This window comes from Babylonia areolata, chromosome 4, assembly GCF_041734735.1.
Source record: "Babylonia areolata isolate BAREFJ2019XMU chromosome 4, ASM4173473v1, whole genome shotgun sequence".
NCBI lineage: Eukaryota > Metazoa > Mollusca > Gastropoda > Neogastropoda > Buccinidae > Babylonia > Babylonia areolata.
Window position 1 is genome coordinate 22,499,989 of NC_134879.1, and position 20,488 is coordinate 22,520,476.

Here is a 20,488-nt window from a genome sequence, read left to right on the forward strand (position 1 = left end):
AGGCGGCAGGGAGGGATCGACATCTGACGGAGCTCTCCATTTCTCCCCAATCTCCCTCCACCAGTCTCTCTTCTCCCCTCCTCCCTCTCCCCAGCCTGCCACACACCAACAAGACAGAAAGAAAGGAAAGAAAAGAAAAACCCCAACAATGCTAAAGGAATTAATAAGGGCCGCCTGACAACAAAAGAACAACAATGGTAAAGAAATAAACAACGCAGCCTCTTTCTTTCTTTGTTCTCCTCTAATTTCGGCTGCCATCGATCTGAGAGCATTGTCCTACTCCTGATATAAGACACTCTTGTCTTCCAGTAAACTCTAGTTCTTCTCTTCCTTTCCACCGGCAAGTTCACGAGAGACGAACCTTTGACGTCAGTTATCCTGCTTCTGAGAAAGGTATCGTTGATGAAATCTTTTGATAAGATACTTTGCTCTTCCGATCTCCTTGCCGTATTGCGTTACATTTCGGATTGTGAACAGTTTTATTTCAATCTTTGATTCTTACATCGAAATATCCCATCTGTGTGTGTGTGGTGTGTGTGTGTGTGTGTGTGTGTGTGTGTGTGTGTGTGTGTGTGTGTGTGTGTGTGTGTGTGTAACGGCCACGTTAGAATCAAAGGAAATCATCTTACTTGGAGATTCAACACAGATCTGATTCCCAAATCAGGCCATAAGACAATAGCATATCGTTGCAACTCTAAATTTAATGAGTAGTTCTTTATAAATGATGTGAGTAGCTCCAAACTTTCATCGGTATATGATATAACAGACCCCGATCTAGCAATAGAACACTAGATCGAAATATTTACAGAAATATATAATAAACACGTCCCACTGAAAACTAGAGTTAAACATACTCGTAAACCAGCTTGGTGTTTCAAAAGAGTTGAAAGAGGCAGGCTACATTACAGACTGTCTTAAAGAGCAGGGCTACCACGAGGAACAGAGCAAACTGAGAAATGCAATAAACTCGCCAAAGCGCAAAGAAAAGAAGAAATATTACCGAGAATTATTATCCTCGAAAGAAAACCCAAAATCAGTGTGGCAAGCTATAAACCAACTCACCAACAAGCAATCTTCGTCAAAATCAACCGTGATCAAATACGTTCCTGTGAATCAACTAAATACACACTTTTCCACAATAGCCAAGAAAAACTGAATGACCTTGAAAAATTAAAATTGTATTGTCGGAATAAAAACACTTCAATTAAATTAAATATTCCACCCATAACAGTATTTGAAGTATATAAGTACCTTATCCAACTAAAACAGACAGGAACCCGCGGACTGGATGGCATCGACAGCAGAATTCTTAAACTAGCCGCTCCAGTTATCACGGACACATTAACGTACATTTTTAATCTGTGTATTGATAAAAACTACTTTCCGAACGCATTTAAGAAAGCGAAAGTTATTCCTGTTTACAAATCAGTGGACACCACCGATCCTTCAAACTACAGGCCAATTTCTATTATTTCTGTTCTTTCAAAATCACCGGAAAAGCACACAAATAAGCATATTTCACATCACTTTGATGTCAATGAGCTTTTACATCCAGCTCAGTCTGGTTTCAGATGAAAGCATTCATGCCACACAGCATTGGTCAACATTGTAGATGACTAGCTTATCAATGTCAATAACAATAGATTTTGTGGTGATTTATTCGTTGATTTAAAAAAAAAACATTTGATGTGATAGACCGCAACCTCTTAGAAAACTTGAACTATATGGTCTGTAGACAACAATGCATGACCATGAGTACATCAATCCCCACACCAACAACGCTTGATTATGGCATTCCTCAGGGGTCTGTTCAAGGCCCATTACTATTCACAATATATATAAACGACCTACCGCTCCATATGAAATTCGTCTGCGAACTTTTTGCGGATGTTACAACAATCCACACTTCTCATGCTGACATTGTTTCTCTTGCAAAAGACCTACAAGAAAGTACTGATTAGCTCGTTAGATGGACCGAACTAAACCACATGTCTCTTTACCCACAAAAAACAAAATGCATGTTAATCACAACCAGACAAAAGAGGCAAAACACTATACGTAATTTTCCTTTCATCCAAATTAAGGCGAACCTATTGAACAAGTCAGTGATCATAAAGTTCTGGGGATCATAATTGACAACAATCTCACTTGGAATCCTCTCATAAATTCCCTTTGCAAAAAGACAGCCCAGAAAACCCATCAACTATCAAAAATCAAACATTTCCTTGACCTTCATTCACGGAAATTATTTTTTCAAGCACATATCCAGTCTACAATAGATTGTGCATCAACACTATGAGACTCCGCAAGTGCGAACACCATGAAGCCATTACAGAATCTTCATAAACGGGGGCTCAAGCTGGTACTCCTTAAAAAGACTTCTCTTTTAGACACAGACTATGAACAATCGAATATTCTCTCACTAATCCGTAGATCAGAGTACAATAAAGGAATCATGATGCAAAAGATTATGACAGGTAATGCACCACCAACATTAATAGATTTTCTGTACAATCATCAAGGAATCCCCCCCCCCCCCCCGCCCCACCAAAGTCCATATCCCAATTCAAAGAATTGACTTGTTCAAATCCAGTTTGGTTTACTCAGGCGCCACCCTATGGAACTCACTCCCAGAAACAGTTAAACAACGCCATTGCCCAACCACCTTCAGAAAACATTGCCTTTCCCACCTTATGCCATAATATGTTATATAAATCGTTCATTCTAATGATAGTGTTTGTCAAATGTGTATGGTTGGCTGAGAACCTCCCTCACCCTCCATCCCCCATTCTGATCTGTAGTGCGATGTGTGTTGTGTGTGTTTGTTTCTTTCATTTTGTTCATTTTTTCATATGCATTTTACTAACACCATGCTTGTGCCTGTGTGCCATTTTTAAGTGAGTGAGTGAGTGCGCGCGCGCGCGCGCGCGCGCGTGTGTGTGTTGTTATTTTTTAAAATACTTAAAATTTTTTTTTCTGCTCTGTTATGTATCTCTACCAACACCATGCTTTCATTTTATTTAGTATTGTGTAGTGTAGACCCTATTCAGGGCGGGGATTGGATGTAAAAAAAAAAACACTAGTGCTTATCCATCATCCTGGAAATAAAGAATTTTGTCTTGTCTTGTCTTCTTGTCCTCTCTCTCTCTCTCTGTGTTGGTCCAGAGAAAGCTCAAAGAACATCCACAGCTACATGTCTCAGTAAGCATTGCCTCATTTTAACTCTACACGTTCCACGATGGCATCAGGCATACAACGAAAACAGTATTCTACCTTGTCTGCATGTCCATTTACAGTGTTATCACATCCCTTCAATCAATTCACTTTATCATACAAGGTAACCCCCTCCATTCCAGTACAAGTACTGACTATCAGACCCAGATGATAAGAGGGACACAGGGGGAGAGGCAGATTGAAACAGAAAGAAAATTCAAAAGCGCACAGAATATTCAGTCACTTTAACAAAATCACAAACGATTAATAACATTATAACAGTGCTCAGTGAATGCTGAGAAATAATTCTTAAAAGATCTGTTCCATTCGGATAGTACTTTGATGGTAGTTTCCTTACAGACTTTATCAGAATCCAGTGTTTTCAGCTTAAAAGTTTGTGATGTAAACAAAGCACAAAGCACCTCCTGGCACTCTCACAGCCGGCTGAACACGTTTTGCTCTGGAACAGATGTGACGAGGCAAGGCAAGGCAAGGCAAGGCAAGAAGTTTATTTCGTATCCCCCCTGGGGGCATTGAAACATTACATCCGTTCATCCTTTACACATATCCAATGAATACAAAAAGAGTGATGTCAAAAACAAAAAGTAGGCTCATTCGTTCAGTCACTTAATATACACATTGACAAGTACTATTTCACTCATAATACAAACAAAGAAACAAACGAATAAAAAAAAAATCAATTTAAAAAATCGTATCAATAGACAAAACATTAATTAAAAAAAGAAAAGAAAAAAAGACAGCTACGTATAGCAGAATGACGCATAGTCACCATTGCCCACATGGGTTCCGCTACATCATGGACATCACTGACGATGTTCTCGGCCACTTCACCTCCGCCAGACCTGGCGGACAACATGTTATGTGTTATCACATCACCACACACACACACACACACACACACACACACACACACACACACACACACACACACACACGTAACACTCGAATGTGTCTCAAGCTGCGAATTTTCATCACAAAAAAAAGGGGGAAATGCATATGGAAGAAAAGGTTGTTTTTTTCCTGCTGCTGTTCATTACATTACATTGACCGCATACAACGCTCTTTGCCAACAATTCAGCTTCATTCCAGCATGTCCATAAGATGAAAACTGAGCAAGTTGTGAAATGGTCTTTAGAAGTTAACCCTGTATATCAAATGAGGAAAACAAACAATACACACGAAGCCATGCGTCCCCTTAATTAACACACTCAGTACGGCCAGTCCTCTCTTCTCCTCTACACAGACCCCTCGGATGTCCAGTGGGTGTCTGAATGACCCAACCTTTAGCTTCCGTCGTCAGAACTGTGGTATTCTTTGTCAACATTCACCTCTTAGTATAAGAGCTTTCCGCTTGCAATATTTTGATGATGGTAATTGGGGTGAAACGCTGTTAACGTCGTCTCTTTCGTCGTTCGTATGGAGAGAGTTAAAGGTTCAAATCCGAGAAACCCTATTTGGGTACATGGAGACACCCAAAATTTTGCCAGCTTCAACAACACTTTTTTCTTAGGGGAATTAAAGAGTGTACTGAATTTCAGTGTGTTCGGTCGTTTACAATAAAATGGTTTTAATTAAGAATACTTTTCTAGTGTCTGTAAAGAACGATAATGGAATTCGTCTCCCAGTTCACCTGAATTACATTTTCTACAAACCCTCTCATTTCTGTCAGCACATAGGAATCTTCCTTCCTGGATGGGTAAATTGTAATTGAGAGCCCTAAACTTCATAACTGCAGTTTTGTAATTATCTGGAAGAATTGTAATATATTTTTCAAACTGAAAATTTTCTTTGTATATTCTGTAGTTACAATACAATTCTTCTTTTTTTTATTTCTGCACTCCAGGTCTGCATATATAGGTCTCTCAACCTTTGCTTTATTATAGACTTAGATTTATTGTATGAAGGACGCATGTCACAGTGTTCAATCCAGCGCTGTGGATACTTATACAGCACCTTTCATCGGTCGGAGACTAAGATCTAAGCGCTTTACAAACACGGGGTCATTTGCACAACAGGCTGCCTACCTGGGAAGAGCCGACTGACAGCTGCCATTGGACGCTAATCATTCGTTTCTTGACTCGTTCAATCAGGTTTCAGTCATGCGCACATCATACTCACACAGACTATCATTTTAGGTGTATGACCATTTTGTTTATTTGCCACCCCCCCCCTCCCCAATTTCTGGCAGCCATACTCAATTTTCGGGGGTGTACACGCTTGGTATGTTCTTGTTTCTATAACCCACCGAACACTGACATGGATTACAGGATCTTTAACGTGCGCATTTGATCTTCTGCGTGCGTATACACACGAAGGGGGTTCAGGCACTAGCAGGCCTGCACAAATGTTGACCTGGGAGATCGGAAAAATTTTCACCTTTTACCCACCAGGTGCCGTCACTGAAATTCGAACCCGGGACACTCAGATTGAAAGTCCAACGCTTTAACCACTCGGTAATTGCGCTCGTCGTTGTGTTGAAAGTTTCGTCACACATACTGGTGATTGTAGATATGTAGTTAAAGGTCCAGCGAAAGATAGAGAGCAAATACATATACAAGCACCCGCAGGTCAGGGAGATAGAGTTTATGCTGATATTGTTTGGGATAATTGCACAGATGCACAATCAGATTCTCTGGAAAATTTACAGCTTGAAGCATTGAGAACCATAACTGGAGCTGTTCGTGGGACAAGCCACCAAAAAATATACCAAGAATCAGGGTTCTGTACACTTAAGGAAAGAAGGGAAAGACACAAACTTGTGCATTATTTCAAGATGGTTAACGGTCTATGCCCTAACTACCTAAATGATCTTGTTCCTGGTCTTGTTTCAGACAATAACTCTTACCATAGACGTAGGTCATTGGAACGCACCGTACCAAGATTTCACACCGAACTCTATCGGAAATCATTCATACCATCTACCACTTATCTCTGGAATTCTTTACCTGATTATGTTAAAACCAGCAATTCCTTAAGCCAGCTTAAACATTACCTGTGTGCTAACGATGCTGTAGTGCCTAGCTATTATTACTTTGGTAAACGGAAGGAACAAATCATTCACTGTCGACTTCGTCTAGGGATTAGTGACTTAAGAGAAGATATGTTCAACAGACATTTAATAAACGACCCACTTTGTGCTTGTGGCACTGCAAGCGAAACTGCTGAACATTATTTATTATTTTGTCAAGACTTTCATATGGCTCGGGCAAACACAATCTTAAATTTATCTCCAAACTACATTCACGTTAAAATTCTGTTGCATGGAGATCCTGTTCTCCAAAATATACAAATACATTCATATTTCAAACTGTTCACCAGTTTATCTCCGATTCAAATAGATTTTAGCTTAGAAAGTATTGTGAAGAAAGGGTACAACATGATTCTATTCGTAAAATATATGTTGGATTTATTTGACTGACCAAATATTCAAAGTTGAATGGATTGGCTAATGATCTGTTAGAATTTCTCCTCTCCCCTCTGTTCCCCCTCCCCCACCACCTTACCCACTATTTTTCTAAATTTTCTTCTTCTTCGTGTTTTTCTTCTATTAGGCCAATTACTCTGGAGATAATAAATTTAATCTCATGTTAATATTGACATTAGCATTATTTTACTATATTATGTACTGTTTGTTTATTTGTTTTATTTCATTATTCCATTACTGACTGTTTATGAATGTTATTTGATACAAGTCATAATATGGTTCATCAGCCGTCAATTGAAGTGCAACGTTGTGAGCACAGTATAAGCTTTAAGCTTGTTGATGCTCTTTCGTCATTCATTGCATTGTAATCATGTGTATTGTTGAATAATGAAAGATTATTTAAACCAGATAGAGTTTAGTTGATTCCACTTTGTGATTAGAAAAAACAACCACAACAAAAACAACAACAACAACAACAACAACAACAACAACCCCAAAACATTATAATTATAAATGATTGCACACTACTTTAATTCCAACCATGTGTACAACGATACTTTTGTCATTGCAGGACGCACCATGGACTTGAAGTTTGTTCTTCTGGCTGTCGTGTTTGTGACGTGGAGCGGTAAGTGACATAACTCTTATCTCATCATCATCATCATCATTAACCACCACCACCACCACCACATCATCATCATTATCTTCTTCTTATTATTATTATTATTCATCTTCATCATCATCATCATTATCATTAACCACCACCACCACCACATCATCATCATCTTATTATTATTATTATTATTATTCGTCTTCATCATCATCATCATCATCATTAACCATCACCACCACCACATCATCATCTTCTTCTTCTTATTATTATTATTCGTCTTCATCATCATCATCACCACCATCATCATCAAAAGAAACTGTAGTTGGACAAATCTAGCGTTTAAGGTATGTCTATATCATGATTTGGTAAAGGGTTTGATTGTTTTGTTTTTTTCGACAAACACAAAAACAAATAAAATTGTGCGTCTGGGGATATAGCGGTTTGTTTTATCTTAGAAAAAAAAAAAAAAAAAAAAAAAAAAATGATATCAGAAAACATGTGAAGGTGTCACCACGAAGATCTAGGCACATCATCTGACTAGAAACGACAATAAAGCATTGTATTTATTGTATTGTATTGTATTGTCACAACAGATTTCTCTGTGTGAAATTCGGGCTGCTCTCCCCAGGGAGAGGGCGTCGCTATACTGATTTTTTTTTTTTTTTTGGGGGGGGGGGGGGGGGGAGCGTGGGGGGGGGGGGGGGGGGGTGTAATTGTGAATTACAGGAAACCGAAGGATATGATTCTTCAAAATGGCAAACAAACAAACAAACAAAAAAGGTTGCAAAATAAAAGTTGATATTGTGAAAGATAGGAATCCAGTGGATAAGATTGTTAACATGTGTTCAAATGGTAGAAAAATTGTTTCTTTATGTATGGAAAATGATGTGTATGTTGAATGAGAGAGGCGTAGACGAAATACTTGTTACACGCCAAAGAAACGACGCATGGCAGACTATGTTTTTGCATGTCTATAAGAGCTGATGAAAGATTCTTTAATCTGTAGTAAATCTTTCAGTAAAACATTTCAATCTCAAATCACTGTTCAATCCACCTGAATATGTAGCTGACAAAGACTACTCAGCGCCTACTCAGCGCCTTCAGAGTTTTTACATCATTCTGTTAACTGGGCAAAATGACGAGACGAGTACAAACATTTCAAGTGACTACTTGTTTTGAATTCAAATTTTTTTGGGGGAGAAAACATCTTCCAACTGATAAATCACTCTAGACTTTGGATGCGTTCTCCACCCCCGAAAACGGAGTATGGCTGCCTACATAGCGGGGTAAAAAAAAAATGTCATACACGTAAAAGCCCACGTGTGTACATACGAGTGAACGTGGGAGTTGCAGCCCACGAACGAAGGAGAAGAGAATGCGTTCTCCAACACTGAACACTGCAGACTGAGGGTCCTTTACCACCTGTCTGTCCGATCAAGGCTGATATAATAAATTTTTATATATATATATATATATGATATATATATATATATATATATATATGTGTGTGTGTGTGTGTGTGTGTGTGTGTGTGTGTGTGTGTAAGTATGGTATAAAATCGCGGATCAATTGTTGAAGTAATTATGGTATACTTATTTGTGTCGCTCAACGTCCGTCGTTGAATGAGTGCATGAGAGAGAGAGAAAAGAGAAAGAGACAGAGACAGAGAGACAGAGAGAGATTCATATTCAGATTCGGATTCAGATTCGGATTCAGACGGTAAATGTGCTTCGGCCATGGGTATACATACACATCAGGGAAGGGGGCGAGAGATGGGGGAAGAGGAAGTGGGAAATGGAGAAAGAGAGAGAGAGGGAGAGAGAGGGAGGGACAGAGAGGAGGAGGAGGAGGAGGACAGACGTGGTTGAAGTAAAGCTTTTTGTCCTTGTCCTTCTCCTTCTCCTCACCCTCCACCTTCCGCGCAACGCCTTGTGTTGTGTGTGCACCGTGTGTTCACAGGCGTGGAAACGGCCGAATACACGTGCGAACAGCTGGACAGCAACACCAACATCATCCCCTTCAATAACGGCAAGAAAGCCATGTTCGCCGTGCCCTGCAAATATAACGCAGTCCGTCAGAAGTGCGGCGATCACATCATCAACGTGTCACCGGGCTTCATCTCCATCGGCAAACACTACCGTCTGGACACCGTGTGGCTGGGCGTCAAGACGGGAGATGCTGAGTGGGAAGGCCGCACTACCAACAAAAAAGCTGTGAAGGTAAGCAACGGGGTGGTGGGGAAGGAGGTAAGGAGAGGCACTGCTACCATTGGTGCCTGTACCCCCTTTTTTGTGGGGCCTCCGTCCTCCTACCTTTTCCCTTTTCATTCTTTAAAAAAAATTACACCTTCTACTGCATGAAAAATACAACATGATATGAAAAATACAAAAACAAACGAATACATTGAAATAGTTTTAACTCTTTCCATACGAACGGCGAAAGAGACGACGTTAACAGCGTTTCACCCCAATTACCATCATCAAAATATTGCAAGCGGAAGGCTCTTATACTGAAGACGTGAATGTTGACAAAAAATACCACAATTCTGACGACGGAAGCTAAAGGTTGTGCCATTCAGACACCCACTGGACATCCGAGGGGTCTGTGTAGAGGAGAAGAGAGGACTGGCCGTACTGAGTGAGTTAAATGCATGGCTACACAGCAGGTGTACAACATCAGTCAAAAGTGTGTGTGTTTTCCGCAAGGTTGACAATTTTTTTAATTCTGTCAGTGTTCGATGAGCGTTTGCCAGTGTCTTGCTGTGTGTGGTTCATAGACACTGTCTCTCGTATTCCATTCACTGTGTGTGTGTGTGTGTGTGTGTGTGTGTGTGTGTGTACACTCCTGGGATCAGTACCACATTGCTCCACCGACAACTAGAACTGACTGACATGCAGCCAATGCTGCTGCTGATGCTGATACTGTCCATCGCATCACTAGGCATACAAAAATGACGACACGGGACTAGTGCCACTGCACGATATCTGCTGCCATACTGTGACGATGGCTAGAACAACTGGCACAACTATTTCTACTTATTTTTCTTCTTCTTTCTTTCTTTTCTTGTTCCCTCTTGCGCTTTTTCAGGCATGATCATTTCCTCCTCTGTTACATCCATCCACAGTTTTTGAACGGAAACAGCACCGAGCTCTACGCCAAAATGACAGACACAGGACCGGAGACATCGGACGTGGTCAATTTCACGGTGGAGAAGAAAGCGACTGTGGCCACTGCCTTGGACGGTTCTTTCAAGGTGGTATTCGGTCCCTGGGACCCTGACCGAAAAGACTTCAAGAAATCCTTCTGGTCCTTTTCCTGTCTAACCAATGAGCCGTTTGTGATGAGCCCGTACCCCCAGCAAGTGTGTGGTAAGTGGGAGGAGGGGGGGGGGGATAGGGGGGGGGGAGGTTTGGGGGGGGGGGGGGTGCTTTGTGATGATGTTAGGGTTCATTTCAGCCCGCTCTGTCTCCCCGGTCAGCTGTCCTCTAAAGGAAACTGGAAACACTCCATGACAACTGTGTGTCATAATTTGTTCGATCTTTTGTTTAACTCTTTCCATACGAACGGCGAAAGAGACGACGTTAACAGCGTTTCACCCAAATTACCATCATCAAAATATTGCAAGCGGAAGGCTCTTATACTGAAGACGTGAATGTTGACAAAGAATACCACAATTCTGACGACGGAATCTAAAGGTTGGGTCATTCAGACACCCACTGGACATCCGAGGGGTCTGTGTAGAGGAGAAGAGAGGACTGGCCGTACTGAGTGAGTTAACATCTTTTTTTTCACTGTGAGTGATGTTAGACGAGGTGAGGGGGAAACACTGCTGGGCAGGCAGGTGGGGTGCAGTGGGGGGTAGGGGGGGGGGGGGGGGGGGGGCACTGTTCGCGCGCGCGCGCGCGGGTGTGTGTGTGTACTCCAATATTTTGAAATTTCTCTTTTCAAATTATATATTAGACAATGAAAATAACACGGTGGAATTTTGTTTTTTATTAAAGAAATTTATTAGCTATAAACACATAGTAATAAAAATGTTTAGGATGAAGTAATGTTGACTATAACAGTAAAGCAACTGGACTATTCAACAAAGATTTGAAGCCCCCCCAAAAAAACCAACCCCCCAAAAAACAAACACACAAACATTTGCAATGGACTACTGAAAACCGTGAACATTGCATCATCATTGATAGCATCATCATGGTGTTATTGATATTTTGCTGTTCAAGAAAAAGAGATTATATTGTGCTTTTTTAGACTACGAGAAGGCTTTTGATAAGGTTAACAGGAGTTCTTATGGCAAAAATTGCTAAGGTGTGGTATACATGGTAAAATATTGCAAGTTATTATAAATATGTATGGTGACGCTAAATCATGTGTTATGGCCAATGATGAATTATCAGAATTTTTCAGTTCAAATGTTGGGGTGAGACAAGGAGAAAATCTGTCTCCGTTAATGTTTGCATTGTTTTTAAACGGCATGAAATCCCATTTAGAAAAGGATTTAGATGGACTAGAAAATACAGTTGATGAGGCTAGGAAAATGAATATGAGTGATCAATATTTTCTTGAAACTATTTGTTCTGCATTACGCAGATGACACTGCGATTTTCTCAGAGACAGCCATTAGTTTTCAGAATGGTCTTACTTCAATGATTCAGTAATGTCAAAAATGAAAGCTTAATCGGAATGCTAAAAAGTGTAAAGTAGTAGCATTTTCTAGGGGCAAAGTGAGAACATTTCCTGATTTTTATATCGATAAAGACAAAATTAAGGTTATTAGTGACTTCCAGTACTTGGGATTAAAGCTAAATTACAATAATAAAATACATGCTACACAGCGTGATTTATATGATCGTGCTTCAAGAGTTGCATTTGCATTACTGAGAAAAACTAGCCGACTGAATCTTCCTGTCGATTTAATTATTGATTTATTTGATAAAGCAGTTCTTCCTGTACTTACATATGGTTGCGAAATTTGGGGTTTTGATATATCCGAAATGGTGGAAAAATTGCAATTAAAATTTTATAAACTAGTTCTAAAACTAAGACAATCCAGCCCATCATTTATGGTTTTTGGTGAAAGTGGTAAATTTTCCGTGTCTGTCTCTGTTAGATCCAGAATGTTAGTATTTTGGTTTAGGCTCGTTAGAAACCAAAAGACGTCAAAACTGTCTTCTGTTGTTTATATATGTCTCTTTAATTTATACAGTAATAACATACATCAGAACCAATACTTGAAAAGTATTCTTACTGTCTTGAATGAAATTGGATCAAGTTGTTTCTGGTTGAACCAGCACAGTTTTTATGTACATGCTACATGATTCAAAGAGAAAATGAAACGTTGTTTAAAATTAAGTTTTGCAAGATTGGTACAGACATGTCACCAATGATACTATGTATATCAATCACAGGTTGTTTAAACCAAACTTTGGCCAAGATGCTTCTTTTACAGTGTTACCGAATAATTGTATAATTGAATTAGTTAAGTTTAGAATAATAAATAATCCTTTGTCTGTTAATAGACAGCGTTTTAACAATTTTCCCAGAAATGAAAGAATCTGTGATAAATGCTCTACAAACGACATTGTTGATGAGTTTCACTATTTGTTTGTGTGCCCTTTTTTTGAAAGCATCAGACAAAAATGTTTATCCAGGTATTATGGAATCCGCCCGAACTCCATTAAATTCTACTTATTGTTTTCAGAAAAAAAAAGAAATGAATACTGTTAAAACTTAAATCCTTGGTTTCTGCTATACGTAGCTCTTTTCATTAATGTTTTGTCTATTGATACGATTTTTATTTTTTTATATAATATTTTTGCTTGTTTGTATTGTGAGTGAAATAGTGCTTGGCAATGTGTATATTAAGCGATTGAACGAATGAGCCTACTTCTTGTTTTTAACGTATCACTCTTTTTTTTATATTTATAGGATACGTGTAAAAGATGAACGTGTGTAATGTTTCAATGCCGCCATGAGGGAGCACACGAAATAAACTCCTTGCCTTGCCTTGCCTTGCCTTGCCTTGCAGATGATATTAGATCTAATGTGGGCAGGATGGTAGGCCTGTGTAGTGGACTGTTCTGTGGACACCACATATGCAAGACCTACTAGTGCCTGAGCCCGCTTCATGTGTATACGCACGCAGAAAATCAAATATGCACGCATAAGATCCTGTAATCCATGTCAGTGTTCGGTGGGTTAAGGAAACAAGAACATACCCAGCATGCACACCCCCGGAAACGGAGAATGGTTGCCTGCATGGCGGGATGAAAAAAAAGGTCATACACATGGAAAAAATTCACATGTCTGTATGACCGTGTGTGCGTGTGTGTGTGTGTGTGTGTGTGTGTGTGCGTGACTGAAACTTGAATGAATGACGCAGGAAACAAATGTTGAGCGGACAAATGGCAGCCGTCAGTCGGCTCCACCCAGGCAGGCAGCCTGTTGTGCAAATGATTCCATGTTTGTAAAGTGCTCACAGCTTGGTGTCCGACCGATGATAGGCGCTATATAAGTATCATCATCATCATTCCCGATATATTTGGTCTTGAAGCAGTCCATCTTCCATCTGCAGTCAAAAGGAGTAATTAATTTTGTAGCTTGCAGAAATCGCTTTGGCGACAATATCCAATTGAAATATATATTTTCTTCATTTTTCGATATAGCTCCCAGAGGATGCTCTGTTCCTCTGGGTGAAAATTTGACCGGTGAAATTTGTTTTCGTCTAATATTGTCAACTTTTCCATCATATAAAATGTCCCAGTCTGTACTTGAACACGGAAATCATTTTCGTTTGGTGTTTTTTTCTGTGTGAACAGGAGACAATGCCCGAGACGTTTATTCCGGGAGTGATTTTGCGTCACAAAGTGATATGTTCCTGTTCCATGTCTTCAACGAAACCGACGCAAAAATCAAACAAATGTAGGTGGTGCGTGCGTGCGTGCGTGTGTGCGTGCGTGCTTGTGTGTGTGTGTGTGTGTGTGTGTGTGTGTGTGTGTGTGTGTGTGTGTGTGTGTGTGTGTGTGTGTGTGTGTGTGTGTTTGTGCGTGTGTGTGTATGTGCATGTGTACATGTGTGTGTGTGTGCGTGCGTGCGTGCGTGTATGCGCGCGCGCGCGTGTGTGTGTGAATACTTTTCCTCTCCCTTGTACTTTCTCTGAAAAAGAACTGAACTAGCAAGTTCATATCGACCATGTGTGCAAACAGTCAGCTCGAAATTTGTTCTTACTCAATACACTTAGATATTACGTCGATGTTCCAACCCGGAAATTGTTCATCGGGGCACATTCTCTTTCTCATATCAATTATGCATATACAGTCTGGAGCAATGCTGGTCACAACCAGCTCAAAAAAATTAACTCACTGCATAGACGAGCAGCTAAACGTATTTTACCTGACCACTCCATATCAGCAGGTGAGAAATTAACAAAATTGGAAATACCGCACAAGCAATTCGACTCCAATAAAATGGTCCTCGTGTTCAAAGTGCACAAAAACATGTCACCACCATATCTCAGTGACTTTGTTCAAAGGGCATCAGAGCGTTACGATTCAGAAAATTATATTCTGCCTCATGTATGCATCGATTTATACAAATCTAGCTTTGCATTTTTTGGACCATCTGTTTGGAACTCTCTTCCTTCGTTCATCAAGACATGCGAATCATTACGGCCCTTCAAATCAAGCGTGCGAAAACTTCTGCTCCACAAACCAAACAAATATAACCAGCCGAAAAAACGCCATGCTCTTTTTTGCGAAATTTGTATGTATACCTTTACATACACTGAAGTGTTTTATTTAATTGATTACTTTTTTGTGCTTAATGTTTTACTTGTTTGCCAGTTGATTGGATGTTATTACTTTCAGCATGCGCATCAGCCTGTTCATCACTATTGTATATGTACAATGATAAAATTGTGTTTCTCTGTTCTCTTTATGTCCACTTTCTGTTTCTTACTTCGATAATGTTTCTTTCCTTTATCATATTTGTTAATTTACCATCCTTAATAACCCCTTCAGTTCATGCCTTTCAACATTGAATATAATGTACCTTTTAAGTGTCTACCAATGTAATACATCATGCGCTGATATGCAGGTGTATGTATGAATGTGTATGCATGTACATGTATATATGTATATGCATGGTTGTGTGTCTACTACATGCATACATGTATGTGCATAAGTATGTGTGTGTGTGTGTGTGTGTGTGTGTGTGTGTGTGGGATGGGAATGACTGTGTACATGTGTGTGTGTGTGTGTGTGTGTGTGTGTGTGTGTGTGTGTGTGTGTGTGTGTTACTGTGTGAGTGGGTGGGTGGGTGGGCGGATTGGCGTGAGTGTGTGAATGTGTTCGTTTTATTACTTTTTTTTACAATGTTGATGATGATGATGATGATGATGGCTACTACTATCAAAAGTAGTAGTAGAAGTAGTGGTAGAAGTAGCAGCAGCATTTACCAAAACTATCATTGTCATGTCGCTGTCGTTATTGTTGTCACAAGGACAGATTTGAAGAATAGGCAATGCCTAAAATCTTTATCCTTGAGTAATAAAATTTTTAAATCTTGAACCTCGAATCTGTCGCGGGACTCTCCTTGCTTTCCCTTTCCCTAGGGACGGACTGTGCCTGCAGGCAGAGACAACTTTCCAGACCACCTGTCAGAACGACGACCGGCGCAAAGACGCCATACTGACGTGTGGCCAGATTCTGGCGGAAAAACTGTGCAGAAACTGCGTCACCAAGTACGCCTGTAGCCCCATGCAGGTGTTCGTGGTCAGTTACCGTTGTTGTCGTCATCACTGTATCAGTGTAGCAGTGTGTTTGTACATCCCTTTTTTTTTCTTTTTTTTTAAAAACTCTTTCCATACGAACGGCGAAAGAGACGACGTTAACAGCGTTTCACCCCAATTACCATCATCAAAATATTGCAAGCGGAAGGCTCTTATACTAAAGACGTGAATGTTGACAAAGAATACGACAATTCTGACGACGGAAGCTAAAGGTTGGGTCATTCAGACACCCACTGGACATCCGAGGGATCTGTGTAGAGGAGAAGAGAGGACTGGCCGTACTGAGTGAGTTAACCCTAGTGTCTAAGTATGACAAGGCAGAACTCACCCCCAAACTAGCTGAATCTTAGCCCTAATATCAACCCTGCCCTCGTCAAGGATATCATTCTAGGAAAGTTTGAAGAAACACCAGGCTGGTAGACTTGGCCCAGTTAGAATCGGTTCTGGCTATCAAAGCGTAACTCCCTCACGTTTTCTTCCGGTTTCAGCTTTTCAAGGAGGGTCACAGCTTTCCGGAATATACATTTGTATTTGTATTTGTATTTCTTTTTATCACAGCAGATTTCTCTGTGTGAAATTCGGGCTGCTCTCCCCAGGGAGAGCGCGTCGCTATACTACAGCGCCACCCAATGTTTTGTATTTTTTCCTGCGTGCAGTTTTATTTGTTTTTCCTATCGAAGTGGATTTTTCTACAGAATTTTGCCAGGAACAACCCTTTTGTTGCCGTGGGTTCTTTTACCTGCGCTAAGTGCATGCTGCACACGGGACCTCGGTTTATCGTCTCATCCGAATGACTAGCGTCCAGACCACCACTTAAGGTCTAGTGGAGGGGGAGAAAATATCGGCGGCTGAGCCGTGATTCGAACCAGCGCGCTCAGATTCTCTCTCGCTTCCTAGGCGGACGCGTTACCTCTGGGCCATCACTTCACTTCACTACACATGTACAGTACACTGCATCTGCTGGGCAGATGCCTGACCTAGTAAGTGGCTTAACCCAACTCAGCTTGTCAGGCCTTGAGTGCACATATGTTTGCTTCCATTAAGCTATAGGGAGGAGAAGGCATGGGGGGTGGGGGTGGGGGCTGAGGGGGGTGGTAAAGGCTGGCACAGAACGACCCCCTTCCTTTTTTAACAGCTTCATAGACGGGCGCAATAGCCGAGTTGTTAAAGCATCGGACTTTCAATCTGAAGGTCCCGGGTTCGAATCTCGGTAAAGGCGCATGATGGGTAAAGGGTGGAGATTTTCCCGATCTTCCAGGTCAATATATGTGCAGACCTGCTTGTGCCTGAACCCCCTTCGCGTGTATATGCAAGCAGAAAATCAAATACGAACGTCAAAAATCCCGTAATCCATGTCAGCGTTCGGCGGGTTATGGAAACAAGAACATACCCAGCATCCACCGCGTGTCAACGTTTACTCCGAATGAAACAAACAATAATGAACACCAGTGACGTCATCGTCACCAGCCCTGTCACGAACACAGTGACGTCATCAGCACCAGGACAGCTGATTAGGTGCGTTGTCAAAGCAGTGACACTGACCACAGTTAAAAAAAAGAAAAGAAAAAAAGAACGCGTTACTTTTTTTGCTAACATGTAATGTTCATGATTTATGTGACGAGCTGAGGTGTGTGAAACTCATCTGAACATCTCCGTTATAATTGAAATAGTATTACGTTCTGTCCCTCTTTCTATTCTTTCTTTCTTTCTTTCTGCCTTCGTAGGCAGTATACCTCGCGTCCACACACATCTACAAGTGATTTTGTGTGTGTGTGTGTGTGTGTGTGTGTGTGTGTGTGTGTGTGTGTGCAGTGACTAACTCACTATCAAAATTCCATAAACTTATGTAGCGATGTGAAAAGGCTAACTCACTAAAAGGAATGTTATGGTGTGCAGTGACGAACTCACTATAAAAATTCCAAATGCCATAAACTTATGTAGCGATGTGAAAAGGCTAACTCACTAAACGGAATGTTATGGTGTGCAGTGACTAACACACTATCAAATTCCACAAACTTATGTAACGATGTGCAAAGGCTAACTCACGAAACGGAATGTTATAGTGTGATCAAATTCCACAAACTTATGTAACGATGTGCAAAGGCTAACTCACGAAACGGAATGTTATAGTGTGCAGTGACTAACTCACTATCAAATTCCACAAACTTATGTAACGATGTGCAAAGGCTAACTCACGAAACGGAATGTTATAGTGTGCAGTGACTAACTCACTATCAAATTCCACAAACTTATGTAACGATGTGCAAAGGCTAACTCACGAAACGGAATGTTATAGTGTACAGTGACTAACTCACTATCAAATTCCACAAACTTATGTAACGATGTGCAAAGGCTAACTCACGAAACGGAATGTTATAGTGTACAGTGACTAACTCACTATCAAATTCCACAAACTTATGTAACGATGTGCAAAGGCTAACTCACGAAACGGAATGTTATAGTGTACAGTGACTAACTCACTATCAAATTCCACAAACTTATGTAACGATGTGCAAAGGCTAACTTACTATCAAAGGTCCAGAAAAGGAAATGCATGGTTTTTCAGTTTCGAGGAGGTATCAGAGCGTGCGGACAGACACATATACGCTACACCACACCGACTGGTTTGAAAGAAAAACGCATCAGCAGATCTCTGACTTTCGCATAAACCGAACCCATTGACTTCAGTCTAATATCATCATCTTAGATGAACAGACTATAAATAAATAAACGAACGAACCCATTGACCAAGAGAAGACAAGACTTTTATGCAGCATATTGTCTTTCACATTATTTATAAAGTAAAAACAACAACAACAACAACAACAACCAAACAACTAGACTTTCTTGATTAGACACTGATTAGAACCATCGAGATTCGGCCACTGGCTCACTATCACGACCTCTTTAGACCTGACGGAGTCATGCATCTAGAAAGTGAGAATGAATTTAGGGCCAGAACTGACAATGAAAAACGGAACAGATATTTAGCACTTGCAACTTGAGCTGACTGGGCAACCGAAGAAAGTCTATGAATTTTCAACTTTTTTTTAATTTTGTTTATTATTATTATTATTATTATTATTATTATTATTATTATTATTTTATAGCTTCTTTTTTTTTCGTTTTTCAGTGCAGGTCTAAATCTTTTGATTTTTTTTTTTTTTTTTTTTTTTTTTTTTAGTTTGTGTTGAAGTATGATTTAAATCACCTTTGAAGAAGGACTAATATCAATCAGTTAAACGTTGTTGTTGTTGTTGTTGTTGTTGTTGTTGTTGTTATATATATATATATATATAACTGATAACAAATACCGATATGCAACGGTCCTATTAAAAAAACAAACAAACAAAAAACAACTATTGTTTTATTGTTATTGTATTTTTGTTGATAGTAGTTACTGCATTTGTCTTTGTTCTTAGTAGCAGTAGCAGTAGTAGTGTTTTAGTCGTGACGTGGCCGTCATCCGCACCAATAAAAGTACGTAGCTCTTCCATCAGTACCATGTTCTTCATCGTTATCATCATGATCATCGTCACCACCACCATCACCACCATCTCCATCGCCATGACTGTCATCACTATTGTTATTGGTTTCATTGGAACAGGCCTGTCTGGACTGGGCCTGCAGCGGCTACACGAACCAAACCGCCTGTGCCATTGTTGGGGCCAGTATCGACTTGTGTCGTACGTTCACGACCGGCAACCTGACGCAGAAAATGGAAGATGCCAAATGCTACAAAGAGTTCATCCCCATCACTGTAAAAAAGCGCGATGCTGGATCTTCAGCGAAGGACGAATGAACAAAATCTGAGACCCTTCCGTTTGCGACAACCACATCGTCTACCTGTCCTCTGCATTGCTGTCTACCTGTCCTCTGCATTGCTGTCTACCTGTCCTGACCTCTGCATTGCTGTCTACCTGTCCTGTCCTCTGCATTGCTGTCTACCTGCCTGTCTACCTGACCTCTGCATTGCTGTCTACCTGTCCTCTGCATTGCTGTCTACCTGTCCTGTCCTCTGCATTGCTGTCTACCTGTCCTCTGCATTGCTGTCTACCTGTCCTCTGCATTGCTGTCTACCTGTCCTGTCCTCTGCATTGCTGTCTACCTGTCCTCTGCATTGCTGTCTACCTGTCCTCTGCATTGCTGTCTACCTGTCCTGTCTCTGCATTGCTGTCTACCTGTCTCTGCATTGCTGTTCACTGTCCTCTGCATGCTGTCTACCTGTCCTGACCTCTGCATTGCTGTCTACCTGTCCTCTGCATTGCTGTCTACCTGTCCTCTGCATTGCTGTCTACCTGTCCTGTCCTCTGCATTGCTGTCTACCTGTCCTGACCTCTGCATTGCTGTCTACCTGACCTCTGCATTGCTGTCTGCCTGCCTGTCTACCTGACCTCTGCATTGCTGTCTACCTGCCTGTCCT

At 40.7% G+C, this 20,488-nt stretch overlaps 1 protein-coding gene across 1 annotated transcript; it reads left to right on the plus strand.

The window, feature by feature from the left end:
* The first annotated feature begins 288 nt into the window (after positions 1-288).
* Positions 289-20,219, plus strand: LOC143280960 (uncharacterized). Its single transcript, XM_076585784.1, has 7 exons — positions 289-393; positions 7,230-7,286; positions 9,231-9,490; positions 10,396-10,639; positions 14,096-14,198; positions 15,889-16,048; positions 19,673-20,219. Exons 2-7 carry the CDS (start codon positions 7,238-7,240, stop codon positions 19,865-19,867), a joined length of 1,011 nt encoding a protein of 336 aa, XP_076441899.1. The 5' UTR covers positions 289-393; positions 7,230-7,237; the 3' UTR covers positions 19,868-20,219.
* Positions 20,220-20,488: the final 269 nt, after the last annotated feature.

Coding starts and splice junctions, on each gene's coding strand:
- LOC143280960 (XM_076585784.1), top strand. CDS start 7,238: ATGGACTTGAAGTTTGTTCTTCTGGCTGTCGTGTTTGTGACGTGGAGC. Junction 7,287..9,230: donor CGTGTTTGTGACGTGGAGCG/GTAAGTGACATA, acceptor GTGTGTTCACAG/GCGTGGAAACGGCCGAATAC. Junction 9,491..10,395: donor CCAACAAAAAAGCTGTGAAG/GTAAGCAACGGG, acceptor ATCCATCCACAG/TTTTTGAACGGAAACAGCAC.